The sequence below is a fragment of the Pleurodeles waltl genome, chromosome 1_2 (genome assembly GCF_031143425.1).
Source record: "Pleurodeles waltl isolate 20211129_DDA chromosome 1_2, aPleWal1.hap1.20221129, whole genome shotgun sequence".
In the NCBI taxonomy this organism is placed as follows: domain Eukaryota; kingdom Metazoa; phylum Chordata; class Amphibia; order Caudata; family Salamandridae; genus Pleurodeles; species Pleurodeles waltl.
This window is the reverse complement of record NC_090437.1, coordinates 802,644,519-802,670,164: the sequence shown is the minus strand read 5'-3', so window position 1 is coordinate 802,670,164 and position 25,646 is coordinate 802,644,519. Positions and strand designations below refer to the sequence as shown.

General features: G+C 43.5%; 1 protein-coding gene across 1 annotated transcript in view; it reads left to right on the top strand.

Annotated features, from left to right (window-relative positions):
• The window catches only part of LOC138304344 (kynurenine/alpha-aminoadipate aminotransferase, mitochondrial-like), a 439,058-nt gene that overhangs the window by 215,827 nt on the left and 197,585 nt on the right, over positions 1–25,646 (top strand). The window contains exon 5 of the mRNA XM_069244319.1: positions 1,943–2,017. Coding sequence (XP_069100420.1) covers positions 1,943–2,017 — 75 coding nt within the window. The remainder of the gene's footprint in view (positions 1–1,942; positions 2,018–25,646) is intronic.

Sequence of the window (25,646 nt, the reverse complement as noted above, 5' to 3'; positions counted from 1 at the left end):
GTTGAGGATCATTTCAACTTTATGTATGCCCTTATTTTGTAATTAGCCTCATTCACACTGAGCTAAATTCTTAAACCACAAGTTGTATTTTTATATCTTTCCCAATTATATTGCAACATTAGTAGAAATATATAACATATTATCAAATTTTGGAACAGTAGAGAATGGACATTTAGGGGGTCATTACGACCCTGTCGGCCGGCGGTATGTTGGCGGTAACACTGCCAACAGGCTGGCGGTGTTCCGCCAGCAATTACGACTGTGGCGTAATTGCCACGGCCATACCGCCGGCCCCTCCGTTATACCGCCAGGATTCCGCCTGGCGGTCGCAAGCACCGCTGCCCTGGGGATTATGAGTCCCCGACCACCGGCCTGTCCGTGGCGGTACACACCGCCATTGAAAGGCCGGCGGTAAGGGGACCTGGGGTGCCCCTGGGGGCCCCTGCACTGCCCATGCACTTGGCATGGGCAGTGCAGGGGCCCCCAGGCATAGCCCCGTCGCGCATTTCACTGCCCGAATTTCGGGCAGTGAAATGCACGACGGGTGCTACTGCACCCGCTGCACATCAGCATTGCCGCCGGCTCTATTACGAGCCAGCTGCAATGTTGATGTGACATTTCCGCTGGGCCAGCGGACGGTAACACTGTTACCGTCCGCTGGCCCAGCGGAAATGTCATAATAGGGAGACATGAATACCGCTGGCAATGGCGGTATTCTGTCTCCCGCGGCCTCGGCGGTCTTTTGAAAAGACCGCTGAGGTCGTAATGACCCCCTTAGTGTCATAACAAGGTTAAAGTAGTTAATTATTATGTGACTACATCAAGGGCAACCCTGTTTTTCTACCAGTATTCAGACCACCCAATCTTCTAGGGGTATCCAGGTGTGTGGGTAACTCCAGGAAGGAGGGTATACCGTGGATGATAACTTGTCCTCACTGAAATCAGGAATTGCTGGGGGAATCTGTAATTCAGCACCGGATTCCCCTGGTACTTCCTCATTTAACTTTAGAGTTTTACCCGAAGTATTCACCTACTTGAAGCATGTGAAGTTCCTTGGGAAAGACACCACATCTGTTGTAGATCCCCAGGTTTCATAATTTCAAAGCGGCAGGTAGCTCCTGTAAATGGGTCCGTCAGAATTACGCACGTTTGTAATGAGGCCGAAAGTAGGCACCATTATTAACAGTCGCGGCTCGCTTTGCTCATAAGGAGCGGGCGGGAGCGGCACGTGGGGGTGGCAGAATGGGGTTGGGAGAGTGTCTAAAATTTAATGAAAAATAGAAAATAAGAACTTATCTCATTTCTCGCCGCTCCTCACCTCCGTCTCGCTGCAGGCACAGGCTCCCCGCCTGCCCTGCAGCCAATCCTGACGCTGCTAAAAGCGGAGTCAGGATTAGCTGGGAGAGCCCAGCCAGGGAGCTTCCAGGCAGACTGGGAGCCTATGCAGGCTCTCTCCAGCCCGGCAACACAATGCCAGGCTAGAGAGAGCCTACTGCGCATGTGTGTTTGGCCAGCCCGAGACGGCTGGACAAAAATACATGCACACTGAGGGGAGTGCACAGTGCACTCCCCTCACTGCTCCTCACCCCCGTGGTCCCGCCCCTTTAACAAACAAAACAATAATAAACAGGGTTTATTATCATTTCGTTTGTTAAAGGTTTTGCAGCTTCTGCTGCTGGCGGGGGGCGACGCTCCTAACAGAGGAGCCGCCCCTGGTCACTAATCATCTAACATTAGTCGTGCCATACACTGTGCAGAAATTTCAAGTTCTGACAGCCTTGCATTGTCACTATGATAGCCTTTGACCATAAATCAGAGTTCAAACATTCCAGAAAGAACACCAGCGTGCCGTGTATACAACAGTACAGTTTTTATACTCAACAGACCCAAAATGCAGTCCACCCATTAACTATTCGACAATGCTTTGTTTCCCTATGTGCAGGTGTTTGAAATGCTGGTTAGTCCTGGAGACAACGTCCTTGTAGGCGAACCCATCTATGAGGGAGCCCTCACAATGGTGAGTTTTGTGTGAGGATGAAAGTGAACAAGAGTAAATGTTCACAGGGGAGTGCAGGTATTCCGGTAAATTTGAAGTTAAAAATCTCTACCAAAAATAATGTTTCTGATAGATTTACCCCCAGATTTTATAATTCCCATGGAAAATAGGTGTAGCAGGAAGAAGCACATCGGTATTATGTTTTGCACATTTTTATCCAATAATGTACCAACAACCTTGTGGTGAGGGTAATTAAGGGCATGACAAGAGGCATCAAGTTTTCTGTGCCAGGATCCAGTGATTTGCCACATTTCTCTAAATGTGTCTATTCGCATTAAAGTCTAAATTCATTTACTTTCCAAATAAGAAACCTAGTTTAAACATTTGCAGCACAATGGAAGGCAGTCAGGCTCCAAACATGGACAATAATTCTCTTTTTTTCTGAAGTCTTTTTTTTCAATATCCTTTTTCTCCATATACATCAAGAGAATGTTTAATATGAAGGCTCTAATAAACGAGATCGATCTAATCTAGTGTTGATTTCTGGTTTATAACTGTTGTCAAGGTAAATGAAGGTAAAAAGATGTAACCTTAAGATTATTAACCTACACCCCATGATATATATGTATATATATATCTTCATGGTACTGTGGTAACATATTCTGAATTCAATATTTTTCCAATCTGATAATTAAAAATCCATACTGTGGCTGAATGCTGTACTCGACTCAGAGTGTGAAAGCGATTTTAGGCATAAGGGTAAAGCTATCTATGATGCAGCAAGTGTAGTGGCACCGGGCCCCAGCTGAAAAGGATCCTTTGTACTTCGCTTAAGAATGATTTCTACTATTCAACAGGGGGTTATTAGGCTCATTAGACATTTTGCAGTGGGGACTCTGGTACCATTACACTACTGTTTAGGCTGTTGCCTTTTGATTCTTTGAAACTAGGGTGTATCTGCAAGTATGACAAATTCAGGGGCCGTGCTGAGAAGTTCCGTTAACGGCCCCCATAAAAATAAATAGCTGCTCTGCTTATAGTGCTGTGTTATCTGCTTTCATTAGTCCTGGTGCAAAATGTTTCGAATGTGCCATTAAATATACAGCATGTCACTCATTAAATATACAGCATGTCACTCATAGTCTAGCTGAATGCACTGATTACTATTACATCTGTAGCCCTTTTTTACTGCTGCTGTTATTAGATCCCCAATGTAAAGATGTAATAAGACATCTGTAAGAAGGGAAATCAATTTACAGTTGCCTCCAGTTTTTTTGTTTTTGCTCTCATTTGTATATGCAGTTTGTTGTGGCTCTGCTAACCAGTGTTCCCGGCACATGTGCTTTTTCCCTAAACATATACTTTTACATTGCTCCCACCCTGTTGGCTTATTTAACTTTCTAATAAGGCTATGATAAGTTGATAAATACATATACAAGTGATGTGGAATTTACCATCCAAATTCTGTACCAAAGTCCGGATCCAGATAACACCATTCTGCTTTGACTAGACTGTAGTTTCAAAACTATTGCAGTAACACATGACTAGGAAAAATGCTGAGCCGTGTTGGAAAGCCAACTTTTATTAATTATGTAAGTCACCCCAAAGAGTTCCTTGTAGGGCCACAGGGCTGGATACCTCATATGTGAAAGTGAGGCATATAAAGGGCAAGGAAAGGTATGTCTCAACAGTGAATAGTTGTCAAAAGCTGTTTGCATCTTTGTAGGTCAAACTGCAGGTTCTAGAAATATGCCTATTTGTGAATAAAAATTTGTTTTACACTTAACGCTGGGAAATTGCTAAAATAAAATTTTCTAGTTCTTTTTTTCTGAAATCAATTTAATTGGTGAAAATAGATTTTAGCTAAGTGTTACGGAAAAGCAACTTTTAAAAAGTACACTTTTTAACATCTCAGTATGGGTATTAATTAATGGCCATTCTCGTGCAGGACAGTGGAACTGTCTCTGGGAGCTTTAAGGCTGAACTGATGTTAATAATGAGTACACAGCAGACTTGAGTCATATGGGAGGGTGACACAAAAGGCCGCCAAAAAAAACCTTAGTTTGAAGTGGAGATCCCAAATGGGGGCTCTGGAACTAGACATTAATTCCCAGAAATAAAATAGGCAATATTTTATCTCCATATAAAAGTTGTCAGGGAAGGTGCACACAACTCTTGCAGATGGAAGAAGCTAGGGCAATTTTGAATGATGGATTCTGGAAAGGATTGTAATATGTTGAGAAGTGCTTAAAAAGGGGCTAGTTGTCCTTGGGAAACTGGCCAAGTACATGGATTTCCCCAATTACTGGCAAATGCACAGGATACAATTGGCACCTCACCACTATCAACTCTGAACATTCCTGAGCATCTAGAAAAAGAAAAAAAGATTCTGTGTGACTGCCAGGGTGAAAAGATTATGAGACCAATTACTCCTGCTGGGACCAAGTGACTGGAATTGCTCTCCAAAGATCAAGTTGCTGGCCTACTGTTGCTCCTGCTTGGACACAAAATGCAGAAGAGCTTCCCACTTTGTGATACGTCAAGTAGAGCATTTGGGACTGGACTCTGTAAGATCCCTGGCTGCAGAGAAACGAGGGACACATTAAGCATTGGTGCAAAGCCACAAAAAGATGCAAACTAGCACAAAGTCTTAAACAACTGTTTACATTCCAGCTCAAAACTTTTTTGTGCTGTGAAGTTGTCTAAAAGTACCACTAATAAAGCTGCGTGCTATTTTGTGTTACTTTGCATGAAAGGGATGTTACATGGGTGGTACACCGGTGTTTCCATGCTGCTACTCATATTTTGTTTATTAAAAGCCCTGCGTGGCATTCTGTATGTAGAATCTTTATGTAGAATGTATGTCATAGGAGAAACCTGGTGACAGTAACTAAGGGAGATCTGACAGTTGAGGGGAGAGAGAAGACGTCTGTTGGCTGGGGTGTTTCATGATGTTACATCTTGAATAAAACGAAGCAGATTTGAACATAAAGAAGGTGTTACTTACATCATTTCATTGGCGACGAGGTAGAAGAACCCATCATGAACACCCCAACACTACTTCTGGATTTGTGAAGTCTGCATAGTTCCAGTGTCTTCATTGTCTTCGGTTAACCGGCTGTTTAAATATCCTCGCTTCAGGCGCTGCAAATTGTAAGGTCCTGGAGCTTGTGTTCACTATATCGTGCGACGCGGGATAGTGGAACCGCAGTCTGTGGCAGTGTCTCGTTTTGGTAAGGCGGCAGTGTGTAACAGCGATCTGAAGACAGTTTGAGGCGGCAAGTCAGTCTTCGCGTGGAGCCGACACACACGATCTAGCGATCCAACGATCCAATGAAGCAGGAGAGCTACTGTGGCACGTAGCGTCAATTCAGCTTTGGCCGCTCCAGCCTGGATCGATACAACGGAGCAGGAGAAGCTGCTGCAGTGTGTGGCGGCGAGCAGAGCTGCCGCGGCGTGTAGCGGTGAACCAGCTTAGTGCGACAGAGCAGAAGAGCTGTCGCTGCGTGTAGCGGTAATTCGGCCAGCCCTGTGCGCTTCAACAGTTGTTCCGGGTGCCGTACGGTGGCGCATTGTGTAGCGGCGATCAAACTGTCAGCCGGCTCTGCGCAGTACAATAGTCGTTTCGTGCCCGGATGGTGGCGCTTAAGTGTGCAGGAAGTCTAGACTTTTAAAGAAAATGCTTCCTGAAGCTTAAAGAAAGTGCTTCCTGAAGCTTAAAGAAAGTGCTTCCTGAAGCTGGGGCATAGTTTTACGACTGTATCTACTTTGAACAACCAGTAGTGTATTTTTATGACTGAATCTGTTGAAAACAAGGAAAGGAGAAATTCTTTGCTTGAAAATACGATTTAATTTCTAAAAAACGTTATCTACACATTTGATAATTTAGGTATTGGTATGATATGCAGGAAAGTTTTTTTTTAGAATTTTACAACTGTTGATAATTTAAAGTGTTATTAATTCAGTATGCAGAATGTAACATGTCCCCCATTTTTCTTACCTTCTCCTGGTGAACCACAAATTCCGTGGAAAAAATGGAAATGTGTATTTGCCCATTATGCAAGAGTTTGTGGCACTTCGTTGAGTGCTGAACGCAAGATGTCTCTTTTGTTACACTGCCTAGGGGCTGAAGGTCAGGAGGTTTTTGAGAATCTTCCTGAACTTTCTGTTGAAGATGCGGGTGAGCTCAATGATTTTGAAATTTGTATTAAGAAACTTGATTTACATTATTTACCTAAAGATTCAACAGTATTGGAGAGGTATCACTTTGGGAAAAGGGTTCAACACCCAAGTGAATCTGTAGAGGAGTACATCACAGTTTTAAGGAAATTAGCATCATCTTGTGGGTTTGGGGGTAATAGAGAAGAAAGGTTAAGAGACCAGTTCATGTTAGGCTGTAGCATTGAGAAAGCAAGAGAGGCCTTTTGGAACAAAGATAACCCTTCTCTTAGTGAAGTAATTGTTATTGCTAAAATGCATGAACATAGTTCAGCCTGTGTTGAAGAAATTAAGAGAACACATTCTGAAAGAGAATGTGATGTACACTTTGTCAGTCAAAGGAAGAACCCACAGGAGAGGGTGAAACCTCAGAAAATAGTTAAGGAAAATATGAAAGTCAATAAGGAGAATGAAAATTTCCAAGGGAAGTGTTATAGGTGTGGTGAGTTTGGTCATTATGCTAACTTTAAAGGTTGTGTTGGATGGAAGGCGTCTTGTAAAAAGTGTGGTAAGAAAGGACATGTTACTTCCTGTTGCAGGAGTACAGACATAAAAATAAAAAAAGTACAGGAGATAACTTTAGAGGATGAAGATCCAGATGAATTTGTTTTACAGGTCAGAACTGGTATCAGTGGCCCAATAGAAATTGTACAAATTGAAGGAGTGCATATTCCCATGATGTGTGATTCTGGTGCAAAGATTACACTTATTCCTAGAGTCCTATTTGAAAGACACCTCAGAACTTCTGTGAAACTTTTCAAGCCAGATATTTCACCCAAAGGGTATGGTGGGAGACCAATTAAGTTATTAGGTTACTTTATTGGTTCAATTCAATTCAAAAATAGGTTTACAGCTGGTAAAGTCTATGTTTCTATGAGAGGGGACTCTCTCATTAGCTGGTTCCACCAGAAAGATTTAAGAGTGTATCTTGATCCTAATGAATGCCCATCTGTAAGATTGAAAAACGATGAATGTATTCATATTGTGAAAGATAATGATCAGAGACCATCATATGAGCAAGAATTTCCTGATCTTTTTCAAAACAAGCTTGGATGTATGAGAGGTTATGTGCATAAAATTAAGATGAAGGAAAATGTCACACCTGTGGTCAGTAAAGTAAGAGGTGTGCCTGTAATGGTCAAACAAAAGATGAGGGCAGAATTAGACAAATTAAAACAGAATGGCATTATTGAAGAAGTGGAAGCCACTGAATGGTTGGCCCCAGTAGTTATGGCTGTGAAGGCCAATGGTGAACCAAGGCTTTGCATTGACTTGAGAGAACTAAATAAATGCATAGTAGTAGATCATTACCCTTTACCCAACATTAATGAAATGCTATCTTTATTAGGAGACGCGAATTGTTTCTCATCTATAGACTTAACATCTGCCTACCACCAGATTACGTTGCATAAAGACTCTCAAAATTTAACAGCATTTGTCACTCCTTTTGGCACCTACAAGTTTATCCGTATGCCCTTTGGTTTAGCTTCAGCTGCAGCTGTATTTCAACGTGCTATGGAAAGACTGCTAGAAGGACTGCAAGGAACTAAGATATATCAGGATGATATTCTTGTGTATGGTAGGGATGGAAAAGAACATAATGAAAGAGTACGTAGTGTTCTTCAGAAATTGGAAGAGAGCGGTTTGACATTAAAAGCTGAGAAATGCAAATTTAATCTTCGTGAAATTGACTATGTTGGTCACAAGATTTCATCAAAAGGTATTGAACCTAAGAAAGAGTTAGTAGATACTATTGTTAATTTCTCCAGTCCTTCCTCAAAAGACGAAGTAGTAAAATTTCTTGGCATGGCGGAGTTTTATAGTAAATTTGTGGATCATTTTGCTGACAAAACTACATCCATGAGGGAATTAGTGAGGAAGGGTGTCACCTTTAACTGGAGTAAGGAGTGTGAAAAGGAGTTTATTTCAAGTTTGAAATTTGCTTCTAGTTTAAGTAGCTTTGAACCTGGGCATGATACTGTAATAATGTCTGATGCCAGTGCCAAAGGTCTGGGAGCTGTCTTATTACAAATACATGATGGAGTTGAAAGAACCATACTTTTTTTATCAAGGTCTTTGAAGGGGGCAGAATTGAACTATTCTGTTATCGAAAAAGAAGCGTTAGCTGTGTTCTGGGCGGTGAATAAGCTTAGAAAGTTTGTATGGGGTAGTCAATTTTTGGTAAGAACGGACCATAAGCCCTTAAAAGAGATCTTGGAAAGGAAGGGTTTGGATGCTGTGTCTGGTAGAATCAGGAAGTGGGTAGTAGCTTTGCAGGAGTTCACATTTGATGTCCAGTACATACCTGGAGTTGAAAACAGTCTTGCAGATTGTTGTTCAAGGTTGGTAAGTGACATCTCGGAGACTGAAGATGTTTCCATGTATGATTGTATTGATTTTGATGTATGTGTGATCAGGGATGGTGTAATTAAGGAGAGTGAATTGATGTTAGAGTTAGTCAGTGATGAGGTTTTACAGAAAGTTCTTTATAAAATCAGAGGTGGTTGGGATGGTACTGAAAAGAATGATCAAAAATTATGCGGATTCTGGAGAGTAAGAGATGAATTGTCAACTCATGGTGATCTTATATTGAGAGGAACTAGGCTTATACCTCCTGAGAAGTTGAGAGATGAACTAATCGCTATAGCTCATGAGAGTAATCCGGGCATTTCTAAAACAAAAGAGAGGTTGAGACTCATGTATTGGTGGCCAGGTATGGTTCTCTTAATTGAAAGATGTGTTAGGGAGTGTGCGGAATGTTCTAAGGCTGACAAGACTTTAACTTGTAGGGTTCAACCCATGAAAGTGAGGGAGCCACCAAAAGAACCTTGGCAAGAAATCTCATTAGACATTTTGGGTCCGATTAGATATTCTGGCTCTGATAAATATGTAATTGTTTTAATGGACATGTATTCAAGGTGGCCTGAATATAAAATCACTACCTCTGTGGAAACACGTGATGTGATAGGCTTTCTCAATGATATTTTTGACAGAGAAGGGTTTCCGTCCTCTATACTCACAGATAATGGTGTACAATTGGTTTCGCTAGACATGGAACGTTTCTTGAGTGAGAGAGGCATTAAACATAAGAAAACATCTCTTTACCATCCTGAGACCAATGGTATGGTGGAGAGGCTAAATAGAGTAATAAAGGAAACTATTCAAATGGCGTTGGCAAATAATAAATGCTGGAAGGAGGAAGTGTCACGTAAGATCAAGATCTATCGGTTGACTCCTCATTCGGTGACGGGTTTTTCACCTTTCGAGTTAATCAGAAGGAGAAAACCTAACACGTTGGTGTGTCCTTCATGGGTAAATGACAAGGTTGGTTCAAAATCTGAAACCTTATGTAATGACAGGCAAAAATGTTTGAAGGAATCTAAGAAAGCTTCTGAAAGAAAGATCAGATTTGAAAAGCGGAGGGCGGTGAAGAAGGTAATGATTCATGTAGGCGATTTTGTCAGGGTAAAAAATCCTCGCTGTGGTCTTTCAAAAGAACATTCAAAATTTTCTATTACTCTCAAAGTTATGAAAGTTCTGGGAAATGCTGTAAGAACTGAAGATCACAACGTTTGGAATATTGGGAGAGTGGTCAAAGTGAAAAATACTTGTGGAGAAAAGGAAGTTGAGGAAGATGGTGTAGAGGGAAAGCATGGTAATGTTGACAATCATTTACCAAGACGATCTTCAAGAATTATCAAGCGCCCAAAAATGTTAGATGACTTTGTATAGTATGTATGTTTCTTTATTTTAATGTGTTACATTTATGTGTTTTCATGTTACTTGGATGTTTTTCTCTTTCTTTCTTAAGTTGATAAAGGGGGGGAGATGTGTGGCATTCTGTATGTAGAATCTTTATGTAGAATGTAGGTCATAGGAGAAACCTGGTGACAGTAACTAAGGGAGATCTGACAGTTGAGGGGAGAGAGAAGACGTCTGTTGGCTGGGGTGTTTCATGATGTTACATCTTGAATAAAACGAAGCAGATTTGAACATAAAGAAGGTGTTACTTACATCATTTCACCCTGCCTACTAAAATTTGTAGTCAGGGATTTGTGCCAAAAAACTGCCTCAATGAGCTACCTTTGCCTTTCTGCTGCATTATACAATACACATACAAAGTAAGAAACATTTCAGAGTATGCCTGAATATAGTATTTTTTACAGAATAGGTACCCTTACAGTACAAAACCTATTATAGACCTCACACACACACCTTTGCAGCATGGTGTTGTCCTGATGTCTTCCTCTCATGCAACATGGAACAGCAATTTTGGTTACTGCACTGCATGAAATATTAGTAACTTTGCACTTGGGGCCTAGGTTCCCGCCCTAAGAACCTATGGATTGAAGAGGAGACCAGGGAGAGCTTTCCTGGAATCAAGAAGCTTATGTCACTTGCTCATTTTTATACTTCTGGCGGACCTAGACCAAGCATTGGAGGGTGCAACCTGGGTGAATATGATTTCCAAGTTCATTCCATATGGAGCCTTTTGCAATGCCTACTTGTAAGAAATTGCCTCCTTTTGCTGGATCTTCCCCAACTTTTTGGACTGATGCTGCTGTTCTTTTTTTTCTCGAAGTGCACTAAGGCCTATCAAACAGGCCTCAGTGCAAGTGCACTCACTCTTAAAATGGTATATGTCTAATTGGATCATCTACTAATGGCATATGTTAACTTACTTATCTCTCCATAGTATATGGCACCAGGGGTAATCAGGTCATTATGTTAAAGTGGACCGCAGCACATATTTTGCCACCACAAGCGTAGAAAAGTAAAGCAAGACTCCCTGCCTGCAGTTGTCTGCTGGGAGACTCATTTAAACTGTTAATTCGTCTTTGCCATACAAAGTAATGGCAAAGCTAAAACCTTCCTTTCTAATATCTATAAGTCACCTTTAAGGCTGACCTACTGAGCCCGAAGGGCAAGGTGCATTATACTAAAAAGATGAACATGACCGTAAAACCTACATTGTTTTTTCACAGTGGAAAGCCTAGTTGTCCCATGGCTGAACTAGAGTTACACACTGAACATTCAGCAGTGCTAATGGTTTAGTAAATATGATACTTCAATGCATTAAAAGAATTGCTGCATTGGGCCCAACCTGTTGTCAAATTTAATGTAACCTTTGCACAAATGGCAACTTTATAAAGTTGCCAGTTTGATGCTCAAAGTCTCCAGTGACCCTTCATAGTTGCATACAGGCTGCTGTCCTCCAGGCAGCCTACTGCCCTCGCGAGGAGAGGTGTGAATCACCCCCAGGAATGAGCACAAAAGATTTGCCGAGAGTAGAGGTGTGACCTCCTGCCTGGCAAGATGGCCTGTTTGGGTGCGAGTACAAAAGTCAAGCATGAAAGAGGAGCCTTTCTCTGAAGGGCAAATGGTAGTCATGGGCAAGAGGGGCTGCTCTTCTGTTTTAGCAGACAAGCTGGCATCTCGGACAAAGAGGGAGAAGCCATTGCCAAAAATGTTTCCAGGAGCATGTGCCTCCAGGTAGCCACATCTCTGGGATGAGCTAGGAAGCTCCACACACCAAGAAAAGGGTTCTGCAATATTGAGATTGGGCAGAATGATGCATAGCTAGATGCCACACTTTGCTCAAGACTGGCACTAGGCAAGAGGGGGGCCAGGTAGCACATTAGCTAGTACTTGCTACATCCCACAAGGGCAAGAAACGAGCCTAAGAGTGGCATCCCTGGCACTCAGACCTCAGGTCCCATCTGTACTGGACAGAGGACCAAGGAAAGACTGTCCTGCTGTTCCCTGGACTCAGCAAAAATAGGCTGTACCAAAGGCTGTACTAAACCTGGTGCCACCTTGTGCTAGCAAAGAAAGAACTGTACCTGTGGTGTCCCACTTGAGGAAGTCACCCACAACCCCAGACAGAGAAAGTGACTCCAAGTGTCAGTTGGCAGACTCTCTGTTACAGCCACAGAGGCATAAAAGCTAAGAAGCCTGCTCCTCTGAGTGCCCAGCGCCAACAAGCCTCGCTGTCACTGGATGGCAAGGTGCAGCCTGGAACACTGAGTCCCAACCCTCAAAAGTTGCACTGGAGTCTGCTGGACCTGGGAAAGTCATCAGGGTGCAGTTTGGTTGCCCAGCACAAAACGTACTGCAAGTTAAATGAAACCTATGGTTTAACCAGAGACCAGTAGATCAGTGATAACTGGTTTTGTGCTGCACTTCACCCGAACTTTGTGGGTCATCGACCTCTGCAGCCAAAGTCACCCCTCCATGTTCATGGACCAAGGGGTGGCCACAGGTAGACCCCTGACATCAACTCAGCATCCTTGATCATCTTCAGAATTGTGCATCCACTGCATAAAGAACACTCAATTGATTCCTATGGCGGCTCACCCATAGAGTCTGGAACTGGAATGGAGGCTGTTGTCCTTGTATGGTAACTGTTCTGTTGGACTGTATTGGTCTATGTTGCTGGCTTTCTGCTAGAGTTCTTTGCCACAGGAGTGCCTTTATAGCCGTTTTCAAGTTACATGTTGTGACTAACCCTAATACGAGAGTTGCAGTAGATTAGAATGTCTTATTGCACTAAGTAAAAAGCTGTGATTTTTGCTTCTTTTAAAATTCATATCTCTAGAACTCTCTGGTGGATTTTAGTTGTTAAAATGTGTGTTTAATGATAATTAACACATTGGAATGTTGGGTGCTCCTTTAAAGGACAATGGAGCAGCTCCAGGTCTTGTAATGGCCGGTAGAAGCCCGCAGATAAAGCATTCCAATGTTTTTGTTAACAACTGTTGCTGTGAACAAAGGCCTCATGGAGACGGAGGGGATTTCAATCCCCTGGGGTTCCGTTGGGCATTTGTTTAATTTATTAAAACATTCTGCCCTTTAGTGGCGGAATGTTCTAATAGCCTTACAGCCTTCCATAGCGGGCTATATCAGCATTAAAGTCTTGCTCCCCTGTTTAAATCTGAAGCAGGCCTTTAATGGCCGGTGTAGCCCGCTATGGCGGGCTATAAAGCTATAAAATACAATCTATTTTTATAAATTGTTGTCAGATTTTTACTGTGTTGCATTTTCTGATTCAACTCTTTTGGTACTTCTTAATGCTTTCCATTTATTCCCACTTGTTCCTTTGATAAAGCCTGACTGCTTTGATCCACAGCTACCCATAATTGAGCAAATGTTTTACAAACAAACCTCACTGGACCTGATACGGAAATGTGCCTTTATTACACAGTGAGGTCTCACAACCACACCATATAATAAACCACTTTCCTCAAACTACTTTAATGTTGTTGGGCTTTACTTGAGCATAGCATACATTTCTTGGGAAATTATAAACTGCTTGTACCACTGCTACCAGGGGTTAAACAGAGTTTGCCTGCCTTGTGACCTAACCAAGTAGGTTTTAAGGCCACTCACTTCCCCAAAAGGGTTCATCCACTTTTCTGCAATAGTATGTCATGAAAGTGCAGAAACTAAGATGCCGCTCGGTTCAGGCCATCTCACAGCACTGACTCTGCTTAGGTGTCAGTCTTCGATGACTTTCAAGTTACTAGCAGACCAGTACAAATCTGTGGCCTTGGTGCTGCTAGATGTATCATATGATTTTGATACAGTCTTCCATGGCTGATTGTTGCTTCCATTCAAGTAATTGAGGGTCCAGAATTCAGACTTGTTTGTCAAACAGAGCATTTGCATTTAAAAGCCCTTTCTCATTGACCCTCACTGGAATCTTCACTGAGTCCCCACCCTTTTCAATATTTATGTGCACACATTCGCCCTGCATATTGATTCTTTTGGTTTCAGATTCATGAGTTAAACTGACGATACACAATTAATGATTTCTCTCAATAACAATACTCAGGACCCTACTTACAGTTTCAGAATTCTATGCTAGCTGTTGCAGAATGGATGACCACCATCTCAAACCTAATTTTAATGAGATAGAAATACTTCTTTCGTCTTGCTGCACATCCCCTATGCACTACCAGAAGACTTTTGACCTATTCTTCTGTTTGGAATTTTGGTTTCCACTTTGATGAGGATGCATCATTTTTCTTGTAGGTTGATAAACCCTCCTCAACATGCTTTCTTTATTTTGAGACTTATGTGCTACATTTTCCTGCTCCTGCAAAATTCGGCTGCCCAGCTTGCTTTTCAGCTTCCTGGATGCTCTTCTGCATCATCTCCCTTAAAAACTCTGCATTTGCTGGCTGTCGCCCAGCAAGTTATTGTTAAGACTTGGTGTATGGTATTTTGAGCTTACCATCACTTTAGCCTTCTTTACTTGCAGCAAAAGTTCTAACTACACTATATTGTACTGGCATGCTTGCCCTCTTGAAGTCCCTCGGGTTCATCGCCCACAAATGGGTGGACATACTTTTTTGGTTACTGCATTGCAAATCTGGAATTCTTTGCAAACAAATTCTTGCCCAATCAGTCATTTGCTTCCTTTTCGGAAAGTGTTACAAACTTCTCTTGTGAATTTGGACATAACTCTTCTCACTTTCTGTTAGTTCTCATATTTTCAACTCCAGAACATCTTATTGTTAATAGTGTGCTCTACAAATCCATTTTACATCATATTGCATTATACCAAACTCACTGTCCTCACAGCTACCTAATATTTACACACACACACTGCAGTTCACTGTACTACCATACTCAAGTCCATGAAAACAACTGTTCACACAAGCTCTATAATCATACTCCTAGTCCAAACCAGTGCTGACAGACAAAGCTTCAGGTCTCTTACTAATTGGAAAAACAGGTTTTGCAGATTATCTACAAAATATGTCGATATCATGGTAAAAAAGACATTTAAATGTGGATTGCTTCAGGATCCACTACTACCATGGCTTTCTAGGTTAAGGACTAGAAACTTGGCAGTCTAGACCACGCTACCCAGCAAAGCACTGGGAAGAAGTCCCGTTTCCCAAACTCTGTTGTTCTTGCGCTACCGTAGGTCTGAACTCTCAGGGAAATTAAAGGTTTGCAAATGGTAGCCCTCTACCTCTGCTTTTCCTCCAATTGTATCTCAAACCCTGGACTCTGCAAAGTAAATATGTCAACTAGGGAAAAGGCTTAGTAAGGGCATATTTGTCCCTTAAGCCTTCCTGGGCAGAGTAATGGCAACACACCAAGGCCCAGGTTAACTACCATTCACATATCTCTGCATGACACTACACTGCACAAATAGGAAAACATTGCACAGCATCAGCATTGGCAAGAGCTGTCTCAAATTATATTATCAGCTGTGGTCATGCTAACGTGGAATTTCACTATAATTACACATCTTATCATGGGAATATCATGTGGGTGAAGTGGTACAAGGGCATTTCAGTTCACTTCTGGTTTGTGTCATGAAATGACGCCATTCGAGAGCAATTGCAAACATATAAGAAATCTGTATCCAATACTAGGACACGGAATAGAAGGACACCTAACCACAGTGAGGTGTAATATGGCAAACATTCAAAATTGAACATCATCACATCAGTGCCAGTAAAACACATGGTCACCAGCAGTCCATGGCATGCAGCATGGAAGATATTGAAAAAAACATTTGGGTATGCAGCATTGGCAAATTATTTATGGTGGCTCCTTAACTGGAGCTTCGGGCACAGCTCTTCCTCCTCTGAGCCACCACTTCCTGCCACTTGCCTTTTCCCACAACTGCTCAATATTTAGCTTAGCAGTGTTCATGAAAACATGATTTTCCTTTGGTGGATATTTCCTTTCTTTTCCTTGCCTTTATTTTCCAATTAGAGCATGGGGCATAATGACTTGTTAAAAGTATTTTAATCCTGTGTCTTTATGTCAAACTAAATCATAATTCTATTAAACAACACTAAGACACCTTGTTGAGAGTATTGCAGTGGTTAAAGATGTTTACAAGTAAAAACCAAGTTATAAACAAAAGATTTGGTAATTGTAGGAGGCTGGCCACCTATGTGCAAAGCTAGACACACTGTGCAGGGGTCCAGGCAACCACACATTGGTTTACAGGGGTAAAACCAGTTCACCTAATGCTTTAATTTTTAAGGCAGCTAGGTAGAACAGTTAGACCAATCTTTGAAAAGTGCAAAGCATTTGTTGTACTCTCGGCATCAATCTTGCAACCCACACACTCAAAGGAATAACTTGAGACCAATTTATAAAAATACTTCAGATTTGTATATAAATTTTAAGACCAATATCATCAGATTAGGTCACATACTTTTTGAGATATGGATTTTTAAAGTTAAAAAAATAGCATTTTTGTGCGTTATTACGCACCATAGGAATCTATGGAGGATAGCCTTGAAAATTATATATAAAAGAGTGAATCAGTGAGCCAGAAGCTGTGCACTAGTATGCCCTCAGGAGCAGGAGGTAAGTTGGTCCAAGGGTCGTTTGCAGGATAACGGGGGCACTCTGGTGGGAGATTCAGGATATTCCTGAAGTCCCTTGACTGAGGCTTCCTCCTGGTCCTTTTGCGGCCCCAGGGAGCTGTTTTTCTTAGTGCCCAACATTGGCTGACCAATACCCAGGATATTGGCACAGTTTGGCCACTACAATGCACAGTGCCACCTAGCTTGGCACACTAGCTTATGTGGATAGAAAGTCGTGGAGGCCGAAGCGCAACCTACCCCAAATAGCCAAAAAAGGCTTAGCACTGGGTGGGGTGGAAAGACCTTACTGCAAAAGGGTTAATAGATCGATTTGGTACCAGTCAGTAGGTGATGTAGGCAACAGGTCCCAGGTAAGTGCTGATATGTGCAGCAACTCCTGGTACTGCATACATCAGAATTATTTGTGATTTTATCAAAGAACTTTCGCATGCCAAACCTGCTGCAATTTAAAAGGAGAAAAATGCCTGTTAATCAAAAGGACACAGATTTTAGTGCAGTAATCACTGAAATTTGCATGGTATGCCCCATTCCCATGGCTAATTATCGTAACCAATACATTTTGGACACTTTGGTAACTGTTTTTATTATTGTGCCATGCTACAACTTTTGGCTACCTCTAAAGCACTGAGGACAGCTTGCCAATTCTTTGAAGACCACAATTATTGTACTATACTATTGGCATTTGAAAGGTTGTGTCATCAGACCCTGTTTTTCCTCTTAACTTGTATGACCTATAATCTCAGTTTAAGTCCGGGTGTTAAGGGCAATAATTTTTTATCATGGAAGCGCAAGGGTCATCTAACACTTGGAAATTTAATCTATACTGAGTAAGTCTTTCAAAAGAGAACAAAAAGAAGTGGTTATGCTTTATTGTATAGAGGTCTATGCTCCACTACTCCTTTTGGATCTCACCGCTGCAGGAACAGATGGGAAGATAGGCTAGCTGATCCCAGAAGCTAAATGATCTATTATTTGAATGAGGGTTACAAAAACATCTAGATTCAAAGAAAATGACTATTAAATTTAGATGAGAGTTATGCATGGCAGTTTAGATAGGTTCTCGAAGGGTTGTGACCTGAAAGGTAAACGTGAACATATGTTGTGGTTCTATCTCCAGATTATTTGGTTTGGATTATATAATTTGTTTTATATGGAATGTCTCGAGAATGATGACCTCATTTGATCCTCTCATGCTGTCAAGGAGACGAGATCCTCGGGGTCTGCGTACGCTCCCAACATGTCCACCACTAGACAGCTCCAAAACTCTGATAAAAAAATCACAGATCCTGAGAGGGTCCAAGTGTGGAAAAGGGGATTAGGAAGGGAACAGCTGGGAAGGAGACCTGTAGGAAGCAAAAGGTTAAACAACACAATATCAAGATATTATCACATTGATTTCCACTGGACTATGATTCTAAGCGTTGTCATACTGTAACCATGGATAACTTAAGAAAGGACTATAACTAGACCTCAAGACGTCTGAGTACCTCGGAAGGAATCAAGAATGGTTAATATAATGTTTCATATGAACTTTTCATGAAATGTCACATACTGTCTAGGAATATAAGAACCTTCTAGAATAATGCTTCAGAACAAACATTGCATCTTTACATGAGGACAAAAGGTCATCTGAACATTCCCTGGAAAACAACAGGAAATGTACTAAGGACTTAATATGCACAAAGAATGTAACATCTTGAATTTAACACCTTTTGCAGAAAATTCAAAGGCCCTGGATAATTGTGTGCACTTCAGAAAACACTACACATCAAAGTTTTAGTTGCCATGAAATGACTGCGCACACTGTAAGCGATCTGAACACCTAGGTTTAAATGTGGGAAATGAATTGCACTCACTGCCGATTCCAACAAGTATATGCAAATGCCATGAAATAATCGTGCACACTGTAAGCGATCTGAACATCATGGTTTAAATGCGGGAATGAATCGTGCACACTGCCGATCCCAACAAGAATATGCAAATGCCATGAAATGATCGCGCACTCTGTAAGCGATCTGAACATCAAGGTTTAAATGCGGGAATGAATCAAGCACGCTGCCGATCCCAACAAGAATATGCAAATGCCATGAACTGATCGCGCAAGCCTTTGCCGATCTGAAAACCAAGATTTACATGCGGTAAATGAATCGCGCACACTGTTGATTCAAACAAGAATATGCAAATGCCATGAAATGATCGCGCAAGCCTTTGCCGATCTGAACACCAAGATTTACATGCAGTAAATGAATCTCGCACACTGCTGATTCAAACAATAATATGCAAATGCCATGAAATGATCGCGCAAGCCTTTGCCGATCTGAACACCAAGATTTGCATCAGAGCAATGATTTGTGTACTCTGAAAGTTTTCACGAGTAGGCCCCAAAATTCAAGAGTCTCTTAGAACGGGGTCGGGCCCAGCCCGACCTCCGTCTTACCACCCTGCTCAAGGATCACCAAAAGAATGCAGGGCAGGCCTGGAACATCAAGGTAGGCCTCCGGAACAGGAGCTCAGGAAAATGCTGCTGCCCTGTACCGGGACCTCTGAATAGTGAGCATGTGGAGCTGGGCTGGCTCCCTTATGTAGAGTCTGGCCCAGCCCACAACCACATCCAGTCATGCTGCAGAGAAAGCTTCTGGAAGGTCCTAGAAAGGGACCACACCCTAACACACTCAGTAAGTCTGCAGCAATACCTTGCAAAAGAACAGTTATTGCAAACACCATTAATAGTGTTTTTCAAGGTTAAAGTCTGCAATGCAAAAGGTTAACATACTGCATATAAACACAATGCATGAATTATGCTCTTGCATAAAGGCTGGGTTTTTGCATTTTAGTCGCCCGTTGAGCGTGCACTGCCCTGATGTTGACACATGCCTTACATTGCTAAATTGCCTAGTCCTTTTTTTAATCTTAGACCTTTAAGTAGAAAGCAGCTCCTTATAAAATGATAGACATTCCAACCACCTGAAAAGTTAAAAATAAAGGCGTTAAAAAAGAGAACTTCCATGGTTTGAAATTGTTTCAGGACTACAGGGCAGCAATCCAACCTGCCTTTAACAAAGAGGTAGCTGCCATCTGTGTCAATACTGGTAGTATCTGCTTGGAAGGGGACACCTGCCTTGATCCACACCAGCACACCTCGCTCATATGTAGAAAACTTAGTGAAGAAGACCTGGCTTTGCCAATGCCATTGCAGTTTTGCAGCTTCATTTTTAATTAAATGGGATTCCTGTGGATATGCAATATGTGTATTTCGGTGGAGCAGGTAAGACATACAGCGTACCTAAGGGGAAAGAGTATGCATGCCCCACATGTTACATGTTATGATGTTAGTGCTGGCCATGTCACTAATTGGAGTGCATAGAAAGACCAGTCACTGCTGGCGAGGCAAGGGACCAGTGCCTGAACAACATGCGAGTTGGATGGGTGGAGGCAAGAAATCCAAAAACAAAAAGGAAGATCCATAACAACCAAGTATAGAATACCATTGGGGCAGAGTGACATGTGTCCGCCCAATCCCTACAACCTTGCATGTGTGATGTAATAAACCAACCAGAGAGATTAGGTCAGTGTGTGAGGTGCAGACATGGAATCCCCCCTACATATGAAATAAGCAGTAACACCTTTCAGATGTGAGTGTAGTACCCACAGCAGGAATAAAAAAAATATCAAAATATGTACCTCAAGAGCAAACAATCAGGTAAGTGCTTCTGACGGGGTAAGTGAAGGAGGGTGGGGGAAAGGGGAAGGTGGAGGCATTGGGTAAAGGGTTCCCTCAGGGACAAAACCCATTACAACCATAGGCAATTGCGCAACAGCTGCCAAAAAATAACTATCCGGCGGATACTGTGTGAAAGACAAAGCCGTCTGAGGCATTACATGAGGGGGCAGTTTGGTGTCTAGTCTAGAGGCCTAGGTGGTGGATGAGCTGTTTTCACTGGAGGACCCAATCATTCCTCCTCAGGATCTGACTGGATCACAGCATTGCACATGGTTACGGCAATCTGCAAAGTGCTCATCTTTCTTGAATCACCTGTTCCAGGTTAGGCGTGAAGTTGATTCATGGGGAGCGTACGTCTTGGCACTGCCTCCTGTGACTCTGGGCTCTCTCTGGGCCACTTTCATTACTCCAGGTTGAGATGGGTGACAGAACGCTGGCCCAGGTGTCTCAATCCCGTCCAACACTTCCTTAGAGTTCATGAAGAAATAAGTCTTCCCGTCCACACCGGTACCACCCAGAAGAACCTAAACAAATTACAGCACATCCAAAACGCCTCCGCCAGACATCCTGAATATCCCCCTCAGCAAACATATCTGTAATCACCTAGAGACCTCCACTGGCTTCAAGCTTGTTGTTCACGTCCATGATTACAAGACCCTCCACGACCTAGGACCCGCCTACCTCAACCACCACATCACCTTCTAATCCCCCACATGACCTTTCCACTCAACAAGCCCTAACCACCGTACCCCACATACGGAAGACTTCGGCAGGTGGAAAACCCTTTTCCTACCTTGTGGCAAAGAGCTGGAACACCCTGCCCCTGCACCTCAGGCAGTCACCATAGCTACCTCAATTCAGGAAGGACCTTAAAACCTGGCTCTTCAACTGAAGCTCAGAGGACAAACCCCCTTAGCACCTTGAGACCCTTACGGGTGAGTGGTTGCAATTTATAAATCCTGATTTCATTTGATTTGATTTGAGTCTCGCTGGGAACAAGAGAGAGTACTTCACATCAAGTTTGTGGAGCCTACATTTGACCGTTAAGAACAAGCCCCTCTGGCGCTACACAGCTAATGTGTCATCTGGGGAAAAGCATTACACAGGCATTGTCCACAGCTAGTTCGGTAAATTTGCAGATGTTAGACCTGCCAGCCTTAGGGTGGTCACCCCTAACTTTTTGCCTGCCTCCCTCCACTTTTCGGACACTGTTTTTTTGGGTTTTAGGACTCTGCACATTTTACCACTGCTAACCAGTGCTAAAGTGCATATGCTGTCTCCCTTAACACATGATGACATTGGTTCATATACAATTGGCTTATTTAATCTACTTGTAAGAACCCAGTAAAAGTGCACTACAGGTGCCTAGGGCCTGTAGCTTAAATGCTACTAGTGGGCCTGAAGCACTGATTGTGCCACCCACATAAGTAGCCACTTAACCATGCGCAGGCCTGCCATTGCAAGGCCTGTGTGTGCAATTTCACTACCACTTCAACTTGGTATGTAAAAATACTTGCCAAGCCTTAAACTCCCCTTTTGCTACATATACGTCACCTCTAAGGTATGCCCTAGGTAACCCATAAGGAAGGGTGCTGTGTAGATAAAAGGCAGGGCGTGTACCTGTGTAGTTCATATGCCCTGGTAGTGTGAAACTCTTAAATTCGTTTTTTCACTACTATGAGACCTGCTCCTTCCATAGGATAACATTGGGGCTACCCTCATATATTGTTTGAGTGGTAGATTCTGATCTGAAAGGAGTAACCAGGTCATGTTTAGTATGCCAGAATGGTAATACAAAATCCCTCTGACTGGGGAAGTTGGATTTAATATTACTGTTTAAGAAATGCCACTTTTAGAAAGTGAGCATTTCTCTGCACTTAACTCCTTCTGTGCCTTACAATCCACGTCTGGCCGTGTTAAGTTGACAACTCCCTTGTGCATTCCACTCAGACAACCCCAAACACAGGATGCTCAGTCACACCTGAATACATCTGCTTAATGAATGAGTCTTCCTGGGCTTGGAGGGTGGAGGGGGTGACATTTGCATGACAAAGGACAGTGGCCTGCCCTCACACAATAGACTGCCACATCCCCTACTGGGACCCTGGCAGACAGGATGGAACTGAAAGGGGACCTTGTGCACTTCTAAGCCTTTCTTTGAAGTCTCCTCCACTTCAACAACCCTACCAACTCAGACACTTCTGGACAAGATACCACTGGTGAAGAAACTCTGAACCAGAACCTGCAATCTGCCAACAGAAGCTGCCTGGATGTCCAAAGAACTCACCTGACTGCTTTTCTGCAAAGGACTGCTGCCCTGCTATTGCCCTGCTACCTTTCTGCTTCCTGGCTCTGCTGAGAAGTGCTCTCCAAGGGCTTGGATTGAGCTTGCCTCCTGTTTTCTGAAATTTTGACGCACAGCCTGGCAGAAACGAAGCACAGCCTGCATCGCAGTGAGAAAATCATCGCACACAGAACTGGAACGATGCTGCCTGGCTCCCCGAGTTGCGACCAGAACTTCAACGCATGGCCCACTGGATCAATGCATACCCCAGCCAGAACGATGCAGCCCAACTTCCTGTGAGAAGAATAGACGCAATGCCTGCCGTGCAACAGAAATTTCCCAGCATCGCATACTAGATCGACTCAGCTCCTGTGACTTCATTCTGCACGTCCTGTGACTTCATTTCTCCACCTCATTCCCAGGGCGTCTAAATACTCCGCAACCCGAAGAGGATCCAAGTCTGCACGCAGGCAATCGAGGCAAGGCCCTGGCTGCATGAAAACTATTGACACACCGTCTCTGTGCGCCTTGAGAAAAAGACACACACCTCCCCATTTTCCACGCATCTCCTCCTCTGCAGTCCCTTGCAAATAATTTAGACGCAAACCAGGTACTTTGTGCTTGCAAGAGACAATTATTGCTTTTAAGAACTGTAGACTTTTTTTTAACATTCTGTAAAGTGATATTTCAATGTGTACTTATTAAATCTTGATCATTTTGACCTTAGTTTATCCAGATAAATATTCTATATTTTTCTAAACCTGTATGGTGTATTTTTCTGGTGTTTATACTGTTATTGCATGATTTATTGCACCAATACTTTACACATTGCCTTCTAAGTTAAGCCTGACTGCTCAGTGCGAAGTTACCAGAGGTTGGGCACAGGATCATTTGGATTGTGTGTGACTTACCCTGACTAGAGAGAGGGTCCTTGCTTGGACGGGGGTAACCTGACTGCCAACCAAAGACCCCATTTCTAACAGCAGATAAGATTGCAATCACTATAATGTAGCACGTGAAACACTAGCGGTTTAAGATTGGCTCCCAGAGGGGATTTCCAAGTTGGTACAAGGTGTGCTCGCTCACAGAGAAAAATGGTGAAAGCGTTGATTGAGGAAAACTGTCACGCACCCACCATTCAACACGTGACTGTGTCCTGACCTTTCATGTTCTCAGGGAGGCCCACAACATGGATATTATTTTGTCTGGAGCGTCCCACAGCGTTCTCAGCCCTATCCCGCAGTACGCGCATCCAGTCAGTAAGTTGGCATACTTGTGTCTCCATCACACTAATTTGTGGTTGCAGCGTAGCAAGTGGCTGTTCTGTGTTGCAAGCCATGTCCACCAGTTTTCTATGATCAGCCTATAGAAAAGTAAAGGCCCTCATTATGAACGTGGCGGTGGGGGCCGCCATGTCTTCGGTGGCGGGAAATCCTGCCATCTGGCATGGCGGCCCACACTGCCACATAATGAAGCCATGGAGGGCCACCTATGGCGGCCCTCACCCACCGCCAGGCTGCCTCAGACAGGCAGCCTGGCGGTGGACGGGATCATTATCCGACAGGGCAGGGCTGCTGCCCCTCGGATAATGATCCCAATTCCCCCAGCCTTTCCCTGGTGGGTTTCCCCGCCAGGGAAAGGCTGGTGGAAGGGGTTCTCCAGGGCCCCCCTGGGGGCCCCTGCACTGCCCATGCACTTGGCATGGCCAGTGCAGGGGCCCCTGCGCAGTACCCATCGCTCAGGTCACTGCCCGATTTACGGGCAGCGTTCTGCGTGACACGTGAAGCTGCACCCGCCGCACAGAGGCATTGACGGCGGCTCCATGTTCATAATGAGGGCCAAAGTCTCCTGTAACAGTATCAATTTTTAATTCTAGTGAAACTCTAGATTTTTCAATAGCCCCCAATACTATATCCAATCTATCATCAAGAATCCCAGGGTCATTGGAGCGGTCTGGGGGTCTGTCAAGTCAGTCACCGAACCAGAAGCAACAGATGGGCACAAAGGTGCTCTAGTTGTTCATGAGTGTAGGTGACCCATTTGGAGTTCCAGGGAGGGCAGCCAGTGTAGGAGACCAAGTTCACAATAAGGGTGGGCCCGCTTGCATATGTCAAGAGGCTCAATACTAAGAGCAGCACAATTTTCAAGTCCGACAGTGAAATAATGTAGCACTGTCTTGAAGGACCTCTATCCTCTGTGCAGTGGCGATGAGAAGGGTTGTCTGGACTTGCCGCGATATGGAACAGCTCATGTCAGGAGAAAAGGGAAGAGCCATGTAGCATGAGCAGCCCAGATATGTAAGGTGCTCTGCATCGACACACCACTGCCCCAAACACAAACCAGAGGCAGTGGCTATCCAGATCGCAGTAATGTGACAATGCAATAGAGCACCAATAAGATGTAAGTCCAGAGGGCAGTATGCCAAAATGCAGCTTCGAACACAGCAGACACAGTGCGCCCATCAACAAGTTATAGAAGCTAAGGAGATATGAATGTGGTGGATAGGATAGGAGCAGATGATTAGTGACACAACAGGCAGAATACATTCTGAGTGTCTGCAGTAGGGAACACATATCCCAGCAAGACATCAGAGTCAACAGTGGTGCAGAACACAGCCCAATCTGGCATAAAAGGGGAGCGCATTTGATGTGGGTGAAGTAGTGCAAGGGTTCAATATTGCTTCCTCCCTGGTGTCCAGAAACAGTAGGCCAACTTGTCATTCAGTGGCTATGCCACATGTATAGTCTCCTCTGCCAATAAATTCAATGCCTCTGGTCAGGCTGAAGGCCCACCTAGGCTGCACCCCACTGCAGCAGTCAGGTCGTGCACTATGCCCCCACTGACAGTGGAATAAAAGTGCCATCAGAATGAAAGCAGATCCAGCCGCTCTGGACGCTTCCCTGGGCTGGATCTCTGTGGCACACCCTCCCTCTGGTCGTCCCCACTCCAGAGAGATTACATACGCTGAAGCTGGAGCTGGTGCAGGGGTGAGGCTTGGCGAGAGATGGACGCGCAGCTCTCAAGGTGGCAGGCGCAGGGGACCTGAAGGTGAATTGCCGTAAC